General features: G+C 40.3%; 1 protein-coding gene across 1 annotated transcript; it reads left to right on the forward strand.

The window, feature by feature from the left end:
• Positions 1 to 344: 344 nt before the first annotated feature.
• On the forward strand, positions 345 to 17,471 carry has2 (hyaluronan synthase 2). The gene is made up of 4 exons (XM_038712049.1): positions 345 to 1,025; positions 10,763 to 11,389; positions 13,382 to 13,483; positions 13,585 to 17,471. Exons 2-4 carry the CDS (start codon positions 10,763 to 10,765, stop codon positions 14,512 to 14,514), a joined length of 1,659 nt encoding a protein of 552 aa, XP_038567977.1. The 5' UTR covers positions 345 to 1,025; the 3' UTR covers positions 14,515 to 17,471.
• Positions 17,472 to 19,972: the final 2,501 nt, after the last annotated feature.

Raw genomic sequence — 19,972 nt, forward strand, 5'->3', positions numbered from 1 at the left:
GTGTTCTCATCATATTCATCATTTTCAGTGTCAGGCAATATACAATCTAAAGCTCGGTAATGATCTTTGAGCTGTGTCAGTTTTAACACTACATATAGGGGTAATTGAAGACAAAGGATGGTGGTTTAACTGCCTCTCAGGAACATGCCATGATCCTGCTCTGCTCTCAGGTCTCTCTCTCTCTCTCTCTCTGCTGTCTCGACCTCAGGAGTTTGAATGAGTTTGGGTGAGGGAGTCTCTCTTCTCCTCTCCGTCGCTCCTCCTCACACCCCCCGAAACCATCCCCTCTTATTAAAACAACACGCCAATCTGTTGTAGCCCGGTAAAAGGAGTTTGGGAGCCGCAGCAGGCATAAAGGAGGCTCCACACACAGCCGTCTGGAAGGCATTAGACAACATCGACTTTTGGCCACTTCTCTGCGCTCTGTGTAACCTGGATGCTTGAGGAAACTATAGAAATAATTACCTACATGCCCCTCAAGACAGCAAAATACAAATGATATAAATTTTATAGTCAGGGTCATTGCTGGAAACTTTTTTTTCTCCTTCTGTGTCATTATGATTGACTCTGCCAAAGAGGGCTTTTTTTGTAACTTTTTTTTATTTTAAAAATATGAATGAAACTGTCAGACGTTGATGGAGAAAAATATTTATAATTTTTCTATAGTGTACTTTTTATTTATACTTTTTTTTATATGAAAGATGCCAAAGTTGCCTGACATAATGTCTGGGTTTGTACACCTAAGATGCATGCGGTGCACAGTTCATGATTGCCCGCAGACTTTTGAAAACTAGAGAAGTAACGTGAATATTTTTGAGCATCTAGCTGAGCAGGAGGAACGTTCCTGAATCTTATTATATCTTATTAATGAGGATCAATTTCAGCGGATTCATGAGACTCATTACTACACAAGTGTCCTTTGAAACTTTCTCAAGACTTTTTTCCCCTGTGGAGTGGTACCAAAGCCGCCGGAGTTGACCAAATCCTTGTTCAAGGACGAAAGAGAGGACAACAGCTGCTTTAAGGTAGGCGGCCAGTGATCATTTGGTCTGGTGACCATGCAGACTGCTAACAGAAAATGAATGATGTTCCATCAGAAGCCAGTCGAATTGTTGTTGCTGCTCCAAACTCTCATTTCAAGCAATATACAGTAGGCATTTTGGGTATCTTTCATAATTTTAAATAATAAGGATGTTGTCCAATATTTAAGCAGTGATGCTTTAAGTTAGGAGCATCCCAGCTTTTTTCTCTCTTCTTGCGCCTTAACTGGTCTCGCGTAAAAGCAGATTGCATCTCTGGAAAGTTTTATTTTTTCCTTCACAAATGTTAGCTACTTTAAAATGTTATTACATTTAAACGAATAAAATAAAGTTCAATTTGTAACTGGCACGAACACTGTCATGCCTCGTTGCCCAGCAGTGCCAGCTGTGGACATGTGCGAAACATCTCAGATTCATCATATAAAACTACACATAGTCTTTGCTGAGCCAGTTATTTTACCCTGAGAATAAAATAAATCTATGACGTCGCAAGCCATACGTCATTCTTTGAACTGCGTGAGCCAATGGGAAGACTGGATTTGGACAAGTTCAGCTTGCCTTGTGGTCGAAGCGCGTAATTTGATGCCTTATGTGAAAGACCGCTTTGTGCGCACATGTGAATTCTGAATACCATTTCATGTTTTAGACACAACTTTAGTAAGTCATGACAATAATGTACTCTGAGTGGCTGGGTAGGCGTGGCAGACATTTACCTTGCTGAAATGATCAGCAGGTCATCCAGCCGCTCTCAGCTTCAGGTCAATCTTATGCTTGAGGTCATAATTGAATAGATGCAACAGTAGCCTATGCAGGTAGAATTATAACTCCCGTCACAGCCACTACTGGCAAACACACAAATGCAAATGAACATCTGTCACACTCCATTGGCATACTCTCTTCCTCCATCTGCCTACTCTGACCTCTCAGTTTGCAGAGACCACTGTTGGCTCATATAAAAACCCACACTAGGAATGTCCATCTGTGAGTTGGATGTCTAAGCATTCCTGACATTTATCTAAAATGTACGGTACAGCTTTTATCCTACACATGGAATGTACTTCCTACTGACCTGGGAAATCTTCTCATGATGCATATTAATGCCAAGCTATCCGCAGATATCCACCTGTAAGGAATGATGTGATGAGTGTTACTATGTATCATATATTGACTTAAACTTGCTGTCTTACCCAACAGTGCATTGTTTAAAAACATGTGAACTATTAATGTATCCCTGGAGAAATGTTTACAGAAGCTACCACACTAATCAGTATTCCCAATCTTACTAAGTTCCACATGTAGATTTTAAAATGATAGTTTCAGGACACACGTTCTTTGTATATCCAGGACATGTGTGGAGCTTCTGTCAATGCACAGACGTATCCAGACTAATACCAACATGCTTTCCCTAATCTCAGCCCTCGAGGGAGTTCCTCTGCTGAGTGTGGAGCTCAGTGTGCTACAGAGAGGAAGGCAATCCATTTCTGGTGCCTGTTAGTGAAACATTAAACCTAAAACAGAGATTTGATTCTTATGTGCAGCAATGTGGGTAGTCCATGAAAGTGATTACGATAACTGGTGATGCACCAAAAAAGCAAGGAAAGTAAGTTTTTTTGGTACTCTTCAATGGGTGACACACACAGTTTACACAGTTTTCTGCAGGCTCATCATTGCTACAGGATGTTCCTCCACACAGCGCACAGAGAGGTTTACTACTTAACAGAGGAAGGCATTCCATGGCTGGTCTCCATTAGAGCTCACAACAAGTCCCACGTGCCATTACTTCTCACAGCATGGGTCCTTCAGTCTGTAGGGCCATGGGGCTGGCAAGGTATAACTACTGAAGTTAGTAGAGAGAGTGCATATGCGCAGCCCCTCCCAAACACACAACACCAACACCACCACCTACCTCATCTATTCTGCATTAATGCCACAGTTTTTTTCCAGGTTCCCTTGGTAAAGCAGCAGTAAAGGAGCACTATAGCCAGCCAGTAAAAGCAAAAATTTGGATGTCAGTGAGGTTCTGACGTAGATTCCCACTACCTCATACTGTGTCACACAGTATAGGTCCAGAAGTTACACTATAACATAAAGTAACCCAGGAGCTGTATAAAGTAAGCTGTGTTTGAGTAGCAGCACAGCGGATATTGCTAGCTGCTGGACATCACCATTTTTGATGTTTCTGATGATATTACTTATGGTATATCTTGTGGAAAAGCCAAGTCTTTTCTTTCTTCCCTTAATACATCTATCATTTCATCCATCCATTCAGGCTAGCTATGGGTTTCTGTCTCTTATGTTATCTCTTAGCTGTAATTAACTGTGATAATACAGAGTGCTAGAATAGAATTTTCAACCAAATATAGGGAGGAATCCAAGTTATTTTAGAGCACTGTTGATTGTCTGTAGTCAGGTAAGGTGAAGTGTTGGATCAATGAATGACAGAGACTCATTCATAAAAGGTGAAAGAATTTAAAAGTTTTCACAGCCTTCAGTGGCAGGAGAAACCAATGGTGTGAAAAAAAGGTCATTGTGAAAATGTAGTATAGGTAAGAAAATCAAACAAATAATCAGACAGAGGAGTGGCTGTAGAGGGAGGCATTCTCAGCCGTGCAGCTGTAATTTGGCTGGAAATCCTGGAGCCTGCCACAGTGGCGCAAGTCCACTGCCTCAGCTGGCACTGACCTGAGCCAAGTCCACCAACAGTCTGGTGTCTCCCATCTCACTAACTCACCTCCTTCCTGTAGTACGGTTGCATCACTTCCTTCTGCTCATTCAAAAAAAAAAAAGAGCTAGGGATGAGTCAAAGGAAGAGGACATGCCAAATACCAACCAGCATAGATTGTCTTCAACATTGAGAATGGATTTACCACAGTTTTCTGTTAAATGATCTGTAGCTTCACTGTCCATGTTCACTTTAAATTAAATAAAACCTAAATGATGCAATCCCAACTGTTGTGGTAAAAGACAGAGATGATTCACAACAAAGAAATTGATGTAATTCAAACATAATACAAAACACTCTCCTAAGATGCTGTAACCTTTGTGCCTTTGCCAGTTAGAGCCTTATCACACCTGGTTCTAATAGCTTACAGAAGGTGAGGAAATCGAGAGACAGTAGATGATGAGGAAACAGGGTATATAAGTCAACTCCCTTTTAATGTTGTAACTTTGTACCTTTGGCAGTTGTGGCCCTCTACACCTGATTCCAATCATGTATTGAGTAGTGCAGGATTACACAGTGAGAGGTGTTACTGTTTACTTCTGGTTCTTATAATGACAACGCTCCCAAAACAACAGCACACCGTGAGCACATGGGGGGAGGAAGAGGCGGAGAAAGAGGAGGGCTGAGAAGGGTCAGAAACTTCCTGGAGGTGCCTTTGAAAACTCCCATGACCGTTCAGTTCAATTAAGAGTATACAGTTTTATTCCCACTAGAATAAGAAATAAAAGACAGGTAAAAAACAAGTTGTAACTACATGACAGCTGTTGATTTTATATCCATATATACTATTTGTATATTTCATTTTTATACTCTACTAATAAACAACACAAACACATTATCTTTTGAGACTTGTCTCACTAAAATATGATTATTTTTCATAAACCATCATACACAGTAGACCTTAAAGCATGTCAAGAAAGTAGGCAGGAAGTAGCGAGCCAGCTGTGAGTGTGTCTCAGTCTGCAGCCAACTCTGGAGTCTTTCCCTGCCGCTCCCTCTCCTCTGCCTCGCCGTCTGCTCAGGAACATGTGAGCCTTTCCTGCATCCTGCTACAAGCGTCATGAGGGCCATCCCCACATTTAATGCTTTTTAAATGCGTCCTGGCCTTTTCTCAGCTCACACACACACACACACACACACACACACACACACACACACACACACACAGGGATCACACAACGCATCTCTCCATTTTTGCATATGTGTGTTTTCTGTTGGCAGAACATCATGCCTTTGAGATTTCAAAGGTGTGTATGACATCAGCAGGTCTGGCTTCCCAATACTGGCTTGGTGATAACATAAACTTTTCCAATATGTCTTTATGGATCACTACTGAAAGGCTTTTAGCAAACCATAAATATAATTTATAAATCTTCATTAGCCTCTATTTACTGTAGATTGACAGAGACAATGGCATTGTCATAAATGTCTTATCCAATAAGCCAAAGTATCAGCCACAGGTGTGAACTGGCTCTTCAGAGCAACATTAAAGTTTAATTTGTGAATAAGACTCATCTGGCCAGAGACGCTGATTTTAACCAGTAACTGCTCAGTCACGATAACATAAAGATGTAAGCTTTACATTATCTCAGCTCCACACAGATCGGCAAACTCTCTTTTTTGGCTCTGCTTCACATTTATACTGCCTGTGGCAACAATGACACAAAAAAATGCACGTACACATATTGTACTTACTGTATAAAGACACACAGACACACACACACACAGTCTGGCGAGCCTTGTTATATTTTACGTTCCATCACAGGCCTTGGAACCCAGACCCCGCAGACAGGGATTCCACTGCTCTCCTGTGAGTTCAGTCAAACCATCTCTTCCTCTCGGCAGCACACGTGCACTCACACACCACTCTCCCTGTGTGCAAGTACGCACACACACACACACACACACACTGTACATGTTATGCTTAGCTCACATATTTACACATGCGCACACACACACACGCGCACACACACACACACACACACACACACACACACACACACACATGTACACATGGCAAGTGTTTAGCAGCAACAGCAGAATTTGAAGGCATTCACCCAGACAAGCCACATAACTGACAGCTATCCACTGTTACATAACATACATATGGGTTATTACAGCAAGCGCTGATTCTACTGACTAAATTACACATTTTATTTAAGGACCAAAATGGGTCACAGAAATATAAATAAACTTTTGTTACCCCACAAACCAGGAATGCTTAGTCTGAAACTCTAACTGACTGTGAGGCTTTTCACACACACGAGTACATATGAAAAAACAACCTTATCACAGTTCTAAAAGAAAATCTGCATAGCTGGGATATTACTAATTTCAGCAATGCAATAGCATTTCCTAATTGGGATAATAATGTTGAATTGGTTCAAAATGTTGTACACACATTCATGGATCCTAGACAATGATTCATTCTGACTGGTGGTAACCCTGACATCTCCACTAACACCACCATGAGGTTCACATTTATGGTCTTCCCAATATTGGTGATCTCTTAACATTTCATTGAACTGCATCATCAGGTCAAATTTTCAATATGTCCAATACTTTGTTTTATGACTATGTACTACATGTGCAAAACTTTCCCATCAGCCTCACCTGTACTTTAGTTACAGTGCTATTTAACAAATGTAAGCATGCTTACACACTAAACTAGTTGTACCTGCTAAACATCAGCGTGCTTCTATTGTTTTTGTGAGCATGTTAGCATTCTGACATTAGCATTTGGCTACAGCCTCACAGAGTCACTGGCATGGCAGTAGACTCATTGTCTTGTTTGTCAGTAACCATGTAGCTCATTGTCAGTTATCCATATTGCACAGATGTTTAAAGTATATATATGTACCATAAACTTAACATATGTTGTACAGATGTTAACATGAAAGAATTTTGTTAAACAGTGCACTGTGCAGAACAGTACACAATGCACAATTAACGTTTTTTCAGCGTGAAAGGTATGTGCAGGTCTATTCATATTTAATAGGGTTATATGGTCAGATTATAAGGCTCAAATGAATGAAACAGATCACCAATTGTTTTTACAGTCTCCTGAGATATACTGCTCCACAGTGATACAGCAACAGTGGGAAGTAGTGGTCTTGAGACCGGTCTTAAGACCACTTTTTGATAGTTTTGGTCTCGTCTCAGACTCGACTGCATTTGTACTCGGTCTTGTCTCTGTCTCGGACATTGAGGACACAACTTTGGGAATATCAATAAATTGGTTTTGCATTGTCTGATTTATTTGTTAACATCCTTACTTTGATTGGATGGAAAATGTATTGCTTCAAATGCAACCAATAACCCTAATTAAAAATGTGTAGTTACCGTTAACAACTGTCACCGCAATGGTAAGCATGGAAAAGGAGTGTTGAATAAACATGCTTACGTGGATTTCAGTGTTTGTATGTGAGTGTTTTATGGGAATATGGATCTTTCAGATCAATTTGAGAAGTATGATCTCGTTCCACATTTTATTATGTGTCATGTAATGTGGGGAACTGGTCTTGGTCTTGACTCGGTCTCGCCCTCCCTCGGTCTTGGTCTCGACTTGGTCTCAGCCCCTAAAAGTCTTGGTCTTGTCTTAGTCTCGATAAACTCTGGTCTTGGTCTTGTCTTGGTCTTGGTTTGGGTGGTCTTGACTACAACACTACTATCCACAGACTGTCATTTTATTTCAAACAGAGCCATACAGAGTTTTCACCAGAGGACAGAGCGAGACAGCTCATTCATGCATTCATTCATCTCTCTGCTAACCCACCATCTATTCTCCATCCATACAAGACTAAACATTATTGTAATATTATCTGTGAGACAGAGTCAGTGGGAGTTTTACTCAAGAGACTATTAATGGCGTCAGAGTAAGACTGCTAATGCATCCAAACCCAAGGTCACCATATGGGTTGGACACACACACGCACGCACGCACGCACGCACGCACGCACGCACGCACACAGAACTGGGTTTTCACATGCGCCAAGATACAAAAACAAACCTGGGATGATATCATCCATATGTACTAATGACACCTTCAACGCTTACACACACATCATATATCGGCATGATACACGTACACAATATTTAAGTGACAACACCCACATGTGTCGATGACACCTTCACTGTCACAGATATTCCTCTGATTAGAGGCTTTATCTCACAGGGGCCGGGGCCAAGTTATAACGACCATCACGACTGATTTCATGTCTGCAGAGAATCTTCCTGCAGTCTGAGCTGATTGTTAGTCTTGAACTTTGCATTGGATCGCACACCCATAAGGGCTTATGATATGCTACCAATGTCTGAGCTGTTTCTTTTTGCCCAAGTCTGCCTGCATTTGACAGCATTCAGTTGGTTTGCAAGGAGAAAAGAACAAAAGATGTATGTCTGTGGATCATGACCTGAACTGAATTTCACAGTTCGGTTTTGTATTTTAACCACAAACCTTTAATGAGAGTGAGTGTTTCATGTGAGTATGGTCTTAAATCATAAATAAACAAGCAGTCAAAAAGTAACAAACGCTGTGTGGAGCTTGCATGTACTCCATATGTCTGCAGGGGATTCCTCCAGATTTTCCGATTTCCTCCTGAGGCCCAAAGACATGCATGTTAGATAAATCAGAAACCATAAATTCCCAGTAGGTGTTGATGTATCTGTCTTCACTAGCTGATCATGGAGGCATATAAAAAAATCTGTGATGACTTATTTTCCTATAACCAAAGATGTTTTGCCAAAAATATATCAACACCGCACATTCACAAACTATTAGGTGCGTGAATTTAGATGGCACATTTATGGTGAAACATGTTTTCTCCTTAACAGTGGAGTTCAAAAAAGTTGATGCAGGAAGAAAGGGTGAAAGAGTTTGCTCTTCACCACCTTATGTAGTTGTAAAACATTATACATACACACACACATATGGTGCACAAACTAAAGGAGGTCTAAGGTGAAACGCTCTCTCAGCTTAACACAATTAAAAATGTGTATTTTTACAGACACACAGTCTCTCTGTCTCTCTCTCTGCATCAGTGTATTAAGCTTTTATATGTACATTTGTATGTGTGTGTGTGTGTATAACGCCTGTGTCAGGGGTCTTGTAAATGAGCGGCTGACGTTAAGAGCCTTGCCACGTGCCAGAGGAGGCCTGCTGCACTGGTTGTGGCCTTCTCAGCCAACGATCAAATGAACAAGGCATTATGTCTGAGCCAAGGGGTGTGTGTTCATCCTCCTCTCTCTTAGCTTTGCCTCTCTCCCTGCTTCTACGACTCTCACAGTGTCTCTTGCTTTGTTTTTCTCTTGCAGCCTTCCTAAATATCCATCTGTCTACTTCTATGCTCGCTGCTAGCCTTTACCCACTTTCTTTTTCCTTTCTTTCCCTCTCTTTGGCTCTGCCTTCCTCTCCCAATCTCCCCAACTGTCTTTTACAATGCTGTCTCTTTTTCTCTCTGCGTCTCTTTCCCTCCTTCCATCTGTCTTGTCTGTTTAGGTGTGGTGTGAGGAACTCTTGCCAAATAACAAAGACTGCTGCACAAGGACTGTGTGTACTATTCTTTTGATGACTTTATTTCTTGTTCTTATTTACATGCCTTTCTTGTCTTCAATAAACTTACATGTATAACTTCCATGCAATGATACATTAAGATGAAATATGCCATAAAATGTACTGTCTGTAATGGCTCATCAAATGGCACCAAAAACAATTAAATCTTTAAAATACAGCTCAAATTGTCAAAATGATGTCCCACAAGGGAGCTTCCCACTGAGTCGGTGAACAGAGATGCGTTCTTTGACCCTCATGATGTCAATGGGTCAAACCTTCGCTCTGCAAAAAGCATGTTCTCCATAATCATTAAAGCAATATAATGTCATATCCTCCCTCTCTTCACTGTACATCTTTATATTTGCATATAATTAATCCTAGACATGATTTTCTATACTTAAAATGGGGACTCAACAGACGGGAAGAAGCACACGTGCAGCATTTTCTAAAAAGCTCTTGTGTTCTTCTTCCCACGGAGATATAAACAGATGACATCACAGGGTGGTCCGCCCTGCGTTGAGCCGAGCTGAGCCACGCTGAGTGGGTCTCCGTTGATCTGCCAAACAGATGGCGGTCGAAACATAATGAGGGCTGGAAACAAACTTCAGGATTCTGAGCAGAAGTTTTTGTACAGCAGGGCTCAGGTTCATTAAAGTTTTGAGTTTAAACACAAGAGCAGGGGATGTTCTTCTCTGGTCCCCACATTAAAACCCACAGAACAATCATTCATGGTCTACATCAGAGCCCCTTATATGGAATCCCTAAATGAAAATATTTCTGAACCCCCTGCTTTACAATAGAGAAGGAACAAAAATCATAATAGTCTCTCCCAAGCATTTAGAGAGCACTTGGAGTTTGGACATTTGGCAGGGGCAGCCAGCTTGTTGGTTAATTAGGTCAAGAAATCTTGTAATGTGTGCCCACCCACACTAAAGGAGAGTTGGAACAATTGGCTACTCACAACTGTCTGACATTTAGAGAGTTTGGGGAGGGGTGGGAGTAAAGAAAGGGGGAGAAACTTTACTGCTTTCTCTACCTGGGTTTGTTGTAAGAAAAAAAAAGGTTGTGTTTGCCATAGAAAAGTATGCTGAAAAGCTGTGAATAAGCATTTTTCATATGTGGCATCTTATTAAAGCTTCATACAGTCTGCTGCTGGTATTGAAGTCTGTGTTTTCTATGTATGCCGAGTGTCCGATTGTATGTCTGTTACTTTATACATAAATGTTTTCTTTAACATTTTCCCTCTCCAAGTCATAGCATGGTCATCTGATGTTTGTGGGAAGTCACTATCTTCTTGTTTCTTTAGTATATTACAAGGAAGGAAAAATAAGGAAATGTTAGGCTGAAGTTTCTATGACCTGCATACATTAGGTTTTATTCATGAATGAACTTCAGTCCTGTAATATTCTACACTGACTAAATGTTACCCTTTTCTCATTCTGCCCTTAGATGAGGTGTGATAGAGTCCTTACCTACCTGCGGATATTTGGGACCACCATGTTTGGTGTGTCCCTCCTGGTGGGCATCTCCACGGCCTACATCATGGGCTACCAGTTCTTCACCACAGCCCGCAATCACCTATCCTTTGGCTTGTATGGCGCCATCTTGGTCGTCCACCTCATTATCCAGAGCATGTTTGCGCTCTTAGAACACCGAAACATGCGGCGGTCCTTAGAAACGCCGATCAAACTGAATAAATCCTTGGCGCTGTGCATTGCAGCGTATCAAGAAGACCCAAACTACCTGAAGAAATGCTTGGTGTCGATAAAGAGGCTGACGTACCCGGGGATCAAAGTGATCATGGTGATCGACGGGAACTCAGACGATGACTTGTACATGATGGACATTTTTAAAGAGATCATGGGAAAGGAGAAATCGGCCACATACGTGTGGCGGAGTAACTATCACAACAGAGGGGTGGAGGAGACAGATGAGAGCTACGCTGAGAGCCTTCAGCATATCTCCAGGCTGGTGCTGAACAACAAGTGTGTGTGCATCATGCAGAAGTGGGGAGGGAAGAGAGAAGTTATGTACACACCCTTCAAAGCATTGGGGAGGAGTGTGGACTATGTGCAGGTAAGTCAGTAAAACTAGAAATGTATATTAAAAGAGGGGTTTAATTGAAAATTATAAAGGAATTGTGAATTTACAGAAGGGTAGATAGTGAAAATGACTAGACTGAATGAAAAAGGGGCGAGGAAATAGGGAGAGAAACAAAAAGAAGGGGGGAACGAGAGGTGTCAGTAGTGCAAACTAGACACCGTTATATAACAGGTAAAATATTCAGTGGTATGTGCCTCTGTGTATACCTTTGTAGTTGTACACACACATAGTAGGTAAGACAAGGACAGTTGACATCGGTGTGAGCTGAAGATCGAGGGAAAGAGATGAGAAAGAGGGGGGCTGGAGAAGGGACGGGGGGCTCTGCCAAGCCAAATATGGGGTCCACAAAGAGTCTTTTGTGTTGCTTTTAGACGGACGGTGGCTGTGTACATTGTGTTGTGAAGTGCAGCGTGAAGAAAGGAAGCAGTAGCTGATGTCTAAGTGTAATAACAGATCTGTTTCACAGAGCTGAGTGTTACATCATCTACATGAGTGCTATTCAGAGTCAGGGCACAAAACTGTGTCAAAGTAAGGTTGAATTTGGTACATATTTGTTTGTTGGTGATGAAAATGTCAAATAGCTTAGTTTAACACGAATTAGACAAATCTACATGTCTGTATGGCTAAAAGCTTCTATGGGATTTAGTGAAATATTGTTGTCATATCATTTAAACAATAATAATAAATAATAATCTCAGTGCATGTTAATGACACTTAAATCATACTTTGACTAGTAATCTTATGAATCAAATGTACAAACCTGGCATAAGTTTAAAAGTAAATTCTGTCCAACATTCTGTTTGCCAATGTCATTTGTTTAGTAAAATTCAGCTGGTTGGGTTACAAAAAGACATCTTGAGCAATGAGTAAAGCTGAACAGAATCCTCATTACTTTAATAATACTAGAAGGATTTTAATGAGTCTGCATTACAAAAATGAGACTTTGAGGATAAAAAGTATTTGATATGAAGCTGTTTAACACCTGCAGCTAGCTACAGCTTGCCAGAAACTTAACAAGAGATTACAAAACAATTTACTGCAACACTGCCAGTAATCACGCTAATACCCTCCAACATGTAGGGAAAGGGTGACAGTTTTGCAGGCTGATGATAGTAAAAACAGATGTGTTTTGTTAATAGGGATTGGGCACTAGGTTTGTTTTCATCACCTGATTTTGTTGGGGAGGAAAATTACCATTTATAGAAGAAAATGGAGAGAGCAAAACATCAGAAAGATAGTAGGTAGTGATTAAGTTTAAAGCTGTTACTCTTTGTTGCAGGGGATTATTGACTGGCCATTTTGTTAATTAGACCATTAAAATTTTAAATTGGTGGCATACTTGTTTTATACATTTTATTGATCTCGTTTTGGACCACCAAAGGTCTGTCTCAAAAGAAAGACTTTGATAAATTTTACATTTATCTGACACTTTTTTATCCAAAGCAACTTACAATTGTTATACAACTAGGGGTTAAGTGTCTTCAGGGACACAATGGTGGATGTCTCACAGTGAGAATTGACCCCAGGTCTTCCTACACCAAAGGCAAGCATCTTATCTATGCGCCATCACCACCCATAAATAACACTTTACATATTGATTTTGTGTAAATGTTTTTCAAATATGAACAAATATAGTAGACAAGGTGGATTACATTGTTCTCTAGTAAGTAAGTAAGAAGGGGAGACTTTGGATGTAACAGATGATTTTAGTCTGGCAGTGAACATGTTCTGTTACTATTCTCAAGTCAGGTCAATTTAATTTATATATAGCCCAAAATCACAAATCACAAATTTGCCAAATGGAGCTTTACAATCTGTACAGCATACGACATCCTCTGTCCTTAGATCCTTGATTCGAAGAAGGAAAAGATCCCCAAGCTGTGTGCCTTTTTACATTACAGTAACAGATGACCTTTGGCCCGAAAACACAGGTAGCTCACTGTTTATTTTGTGGTTTTCACTCAGGTGTGTGACTCTGACACTATGCTGGACCCAGCATCATCGGTGGAGATGGTGAAGGTCCTAGAAGAAGATCCTATGGTGGGAGGCGTTGGAGGAGATGTACAGGTGAGTTATGAATTTTTGTTATTCCTTGAATGTAACACATTTGACAAAGTGAGCATTTATAACCTCCAACTTTTTCTTTTTGATCATCAATTCCTCCCTAGATCCTGAACAAATACGAATCGTGGATTTCCTTCCTGAGTAGTGTGCGGTACTGGATGGCCTTCAACATTGAGCGGGCTTGCCAGTCCTACTTTGGCTGTGTGCAGTGCATCAGTGGGCCTTTAGGAATGTACCGGAACTCCCTCCTCCGTGAGTTCCTTGAAGACTGGTACAATCAGACTTTCATGGGATCCCACTGTAGTTTTGGGGATGACCGCCATCTCACGAATAGAGTTCTAAGCCTTGGATATGCCACCAAATATACTGCACGAGCAAAGTGCCTCACTGAGACGCCGATTACATACCTGCGGTGGCTAAATCAACAAACGAGATGGAGTAAGTCATATTTCAGAGAATGGCTATACAACTCTATGTGGTTCCACAAACACCATCTATGGATGACTTATGAGGCTGTGATCACGGGCTTCTTCCCGTTTTTCCTCATCGCCACAGCGATCCAACTCTTCTACCAAGGAAGGCTCTGGAATATTCTGTTGTTTCTACTCATTGTGCAGGCAGTGGCACTGATCAAGTCGTCATTTGCCAGCTGCCTCAGAGGTAACATTGTCATGGTGTTCATGTCATTCTACTCTGTACTGTACATGTCAAGCCTGTTGCCAGCAAAAATGTTTGCAATAGCAACAATCAACAAGTCTGGATGGGGGACCTCCGGGAGGAAAACAATAGTGGTGAACTTCATTGGTCTGATTCCTATTTCAGTTTGGTTCACCATCCTCTTCATTGGGATTATCTACACAATAATCCTGCAGACTCGAAAACCCTTTCCTGAATCAGAAAAGATTGTTCTGATCATAGGGGCAATCGTCTATGCCAGTTACTGGGTCATGCTGTTGACGTTGTATGCAGTGCTCATAAATAAGTGTGGGAAGAGGAAGAAGGAATCACACTATGATATGGTGCTGGATGTATGACTTATGGACTGCAGTCATCATTTACCACTGAACTCTCTTTTTGGGTTGGTTTCACTCACACCATGTTGTTGTTATACACGTTTCTCAGATGCAGAGCAGCTCTGGAGGCAAAATTGGTTGAATTAAACAAGAATAGAGTTTCTCTGTTCCAAACTTGAATGACAATAGCATACAGTATAAATGACATTGGCTGCTTTTTTAGTTCATTCGTTGTTCAGGCATGACCATAGCATTCATCATCTTGGAACATCAGCATGCTAGCTAATTAGCTTGCCTGGATTTCTTTAACATGTTTGGTTGAAGGTAAGCAGACTAGCTACCCTTAATAACTCAGCACAGAAAGGTGAAAATACATTGCAGTTGGCAGCAAGAGCACTAGGCTTTGTAATATTAGCTACCTCTTACCCATGTCATTTTCACTGGGCATCAATTTAACATTTGCAACTTAGCCTAAGAAAATGGATTTTTATCTCCACCCATTAAGGTTTAACTTGAACAGTAAGAATATTTTACCTGCAGAGCATCATTGTGTCTCCAAGAAATATTTGTACACCCTAACCAGAGATCAATCTACATATTGCCCCCACCAAAGGGCAGCCAGAAACCCATCACTACATAGCTTCAAGTTGAAGTCAAACTGAAACTACCAGCACCCTGCCCTGCCAGGCTGTTTCCTCTGTCAAACAACTGAACAACATCAACGATTACATTCTTAACTCTGAAAGGTGTTGAGATGCTAGCACCCTCGCTATCTAATTAGTGTAATTGTAATCTGCACGTATGTTTTGTGTGGATCTCATAATTACGTGAAGTTGGCTATTTTACCATTAAAAACAAACAGAAAAATTCCCAAAGTTATACTGCCTATGTTAAATGATGTAATGGCACAAGTTGTTGTTTGTTTTGGAGGCAATGCACTGGTTTACTTTTCCAGTGTTTTCAAATCTCTTTTAGGAAGAGGTATAAAATCGATGTAAAAGTGTGCAGAAATTGCTTTGGAGAGCTGCTCTATTTCTTTTGTTGCACTCATGTCATATGGAAAAGATGCTCCTTCGTAGTCTTCACACATTTTAAATGTATTTACAATGCATTTTATCATCATGTCATCAAGTCAGTTCATTATTGCAACACCAAAATTGCAAAGGCAATGCACAGCTGTTTGATGCAGGGTGTGTTTGTGCTTGACATTGCAATTCATGATTTGCTGTTTTGTAAATGAATCCAAACACATCACTCTGGTGCATGTACGCTGAATGTGAAAAGGTGCAAGATCCAAAGAGATTTCCAATTGTGCTTTTAAGAGGTCACAAATCAGTAGCCTTATATATCATATTTGGATGTCTGGACACTTACAAGGCTTATTTTTAGTCCCATGTGACGTGAATGCAGTATTTTTCTCAACGTTTACAAAGTGAAGAATCTCAAACTGACCACTGATTGGTTGGATATAATGTCCACCAGATCAGGTGACCAGGTGAACATGTGACCAGACAAGAGATGGTGTATCATTGCTGCTGTGACTGTTTTATATTTACAGAAACAATGACTTGGTTTTTTATATATATATATATATATGAATGATGGGTGTATGTTGCGAAATTGTTTTGACACTATTTTTATTGTTAATGTATTTCTTTCTACCAAGTTGAATGATAACCATCAAGTAGACACGGTGGACATGTTCCAGTCCAAAGACTTTGCAATTCCTTGTGCCCTTGCTCTCTTCCTTTCTGCACAAGTTGATAACCAATAAAGTTGACTATCATACTGTATTGAGGTTAATGTAGTTGTATCTCTCTGCTTCCCTACATTGTGTTGAACGACCTGCAAGGGAAGGAGACAATGTGAGAGCAAAACATTAAAGTACCAAACGGGAGAGAAGTACTACCTGGTGAAAAAGGGCACTTGAGGTTAGGGAATGAAATTTTGGAAGGAAAAAATTCCAGTGTTTGCTATAGACGACCAGGAGCAGACATGAGTTTAATTCTTATGCACTTTTATGTCTCTCCTGTCGTCCACGTGATGCTTGACGTAATCAAGATGAAATACCTCAGTGGTTCTCTTTGCATTGCATCAAGGTGTCAGGATGCCGTCCAAAGACTGATGCATTCTGAAGGTCTCAAGTAATTTATGATCGGTTTGTGATATTAAATATAAAAGTGTCGATTTTTTAAATGCAGTTTCTTATTAAGTCAAAGCTGGATTTCTCTGCCTTGTCGACCCTTTGCTGTAGCCGTTTATGTATTGTACTTTGTATTTCGATGCATTTTATATATAGACATTTCTATTCTATATTTGCTTTGCTACCAAAGATTCTTTATTTTCACTCATGTTTTTATAAGAAAAATGGGAAAATTTGTTGTGCTTTCAACTGTTCTGACAATGACTTGTATATCTGACCAAACAATGTGAAATTATGAGCTAGGGGTTTTGTCTGAAATAACAACAATAAAAATGCAATTTGTAGGGATAAGTTATTTTCAAGAGGTTACGAACCTGTTTTTTTATACTCTATGCGTAGATAGAAAACTAGCATATTTATACGATTCTGTACTTAAGATGTCCTCTGGTATATATGTAAACCCCCTAAGGTTCCATATTTCTACACTGCAAAAACAATAAAAGCGAGGCTTCAAAGGTTTTGCAGTGCTAAAACTACATGGACAATAAAGCAAAGCAGACTGAAAACTTTGGTCAAAAACATTTCAATAACATTTGCACAAAAATTTTATTATCTGCAAATTATGTGTAATCCAGTTGTCAAGTCAGTATAAAGGTGCCTTACGGAGTGATAACAAAAGAAAACATTTTTTAAAATACATTTTAAGAAGTTTTATTTTGAGGTTTAATGAAAAAGACCAACGATTCATGAGGTTGTTTTCATGCCAACTAGTGATGTGTAGTGTTATTATAATGCACTTTTGTGTTGTGCCAAATAAATACAACTTTTGTTTTAATTTGCTGGTGTTGGAATTTTAATTTATTTTTAAATTAATATATGAAAGTGTGGTTTTAACATAAATCTTTGGATGTACTGGGACACACAATCAGTGATGTAACCTGGGGTCGTTGGATATTTTGGGTCTTTCAACACCAGACTCCCTCACCCAGCTAACCACACCAGGGCTGATCAAGCCCAAGCTAGTGTCCCAGTAACACTTATGGTGCATTCAAATACAATATGTTTATGAAGATTCTCAGTGATCCAGGTCATAGTTATCCAACGAAGGTTAAAGTCAAGGGCAACTGGACTTGGTTGAAGATACTGGAAAATTATCTTCAACCAAGTCCAGTTGCCCTTGACGTAAACTATTTGTGTTTACTCGTGCAAATCATGCGAGACCACGAATAAACACAACCTGCGAATAGTATAACAGCATTCTGGGTGTCCACTGACGGTCAGACTATAACAACAGTGGAGGTCAGATTGTCTCGCTGCAGTGGACAGGTTGAGAAGCACGAGTGAAGATAAATCAATTTACTAATCCAAAAAATTACAATTAAAATGAAAATTAATTTAACAAAAGAAATTAACTCTGAGCTCCTCCTGCCGGTAAACGACTTGATATCAGAGCAGAATCCAGTGCAACTGCTGTTGTTTATTTGTCCAGAAGCACCTCACTCAGTAGCTGTCGGTCGGCAAGCAAAGGCTCTGTCCCTCCGCTCTGCCCAGTCCTCTCCACACAACTATCTGGAAAGACCTGCGATACACGTAAATGTTTCGCTTCACGGTGTATGTGAATGCATCATTACACTCCATGGCTCTCTCCAATTGATCCACAGCCACTTAGAGGACCTTTCTGCTATTAATCCAAGTTGTGAATAGTGTCATGTGAAGTCCATTGCTCACTCTCTGATAACTTCCGCCAGACTTTTCTCTGCTTCCGGAACCTGGTATTGGGTATACTTGTTTTCGTTACCTTGCTGCCTCCAAAATAAAAGTGCCTAAGCTAGATCAAATGAATGATTTGTAATTGATTTTATTTGATATCATAATTGTTATACAAGTAATATTGGTTGAAATAACAGTTTGGTAGTAGCTTATTTCACATATTTGCTGAGCAAGAACTTTGTGTGAAAGGAATTGAAGGTTTGAAGGTCAGTTTTACGGCATACCCACTGCCATTCCCAGGAGAGCACTTTGCTGAGGGACTTGCTCGCGAAGCATCCCACTTCCACCGGATAAAACTCCAATCCCTGGCATTGACACTTCTGCATTAAGCATCTTATTTCAGAATCAAAATCAGAATCAGAATCACTTGTAATGGATTGGTATGTGTACACGTATAGGGAATTTGACTCCAATCTTACATTGCTCTCAGTCTACTTACACAACAAGTATAAATAAACAGGACAACAAGCTCAGCAAAAATAGACATAAACTACCATGTACAGTACACACAACCATAAACCAAAACAACATTTGTAGATAGCACTGTAAATAGTGTAGTGAAGCATAATGCAAATAATGCTGGAATAAATATTTCTGTGCATGTATTATTATGTACATGAGGTAGGTGGATATGATATACAGTATATACAGTGTGAACAGCTACGAAATGACCTCACTGGTGAATAAATAGTAAACAGTATACAGGTAGATGGTAGAGTCAGAGTCACAAGGTTGTTGCACAGGGATTGTTTCAGACATTGTGTGCCCAGAGTTAATTGCCTGGCTGTTCCTGTGTCTGTTTTGGTATACAGTGCTCTTTAGCGCCTACAAGAAGGGAGAATTTGGAACAGGTTTTGTCCGTGGTGGAATGGATGTGCTGTGATGTTTCATTATAACATGTTTAAGGCCTGGGCAGGTTGGCTCCAGCAATCTTTTCTGCAGTCCTGACTGTCCGTTGTAGTTTGTTCTTGTCCTCTTTGGTAGCAGATCCAAACCAGACGGTGATGGACGTGCAGAGAACAGACTGGATGATGGCTGTGTAGAAATGGGTCAACATATCCTTAGGCAGGTTGAGCTTCTTGAGCTGGCGCAGGAAGAACATCCTCTGCTGGGCCTTCTTGATGGTGGTGTCTGTGTTGGGTTCCTACTTTAGGTCCTTGGAGATTTTGGATCCCAGAAGCTTGAAGGTTTCCACAGCAGAATACAGGGCTGTTGAGTATGGTGATGGGGCCATCCACCAGTCATCTCCACAGAGCATGTTAAGCTCTATATTTTAAAATCAAAGTGAGATACTGCTCCATCGCATGTGCATTACAGCCCATAATGCAACTGAAGGGCAGAAATCATCACACTGTTATGATGTTAAACACTTGTTACGGTGCTCAGAATTGTTTTTTTTTTTACCAGTGTCAGGTTATAGGTGCACATAACCTGTAGCTATTTGTGTAGCAAGAAGTTAGTAACAACAATCAAAAAGATATTCCAGATTCACTTTTGCGTACCAGTAACAGCCCATAAAGTGTAATTTCAATATTTTAAAGGGCCTATATGCAGTTTTTCAATTAA

This window comes from Micropterus salmoides, unplaced genomic scaffold (genome assembly GCF_014851395.1).
Source record: "Micropterus salmoides isolate LMB-PRFRI ecotype aquatic unplaced genomic scaffold, ASM1485139v1 Ms_hic_scaffold_11, whole genome shotgun sequence".
In the NCBI taxonomy this organism is placed as follows: domain Eukaryota; kingdom Metazoa; phylum Chordata; class Actinopteri; order Centrarchiformes; family Centrarchidae; genus Micropterus; species Micropterus salmoides.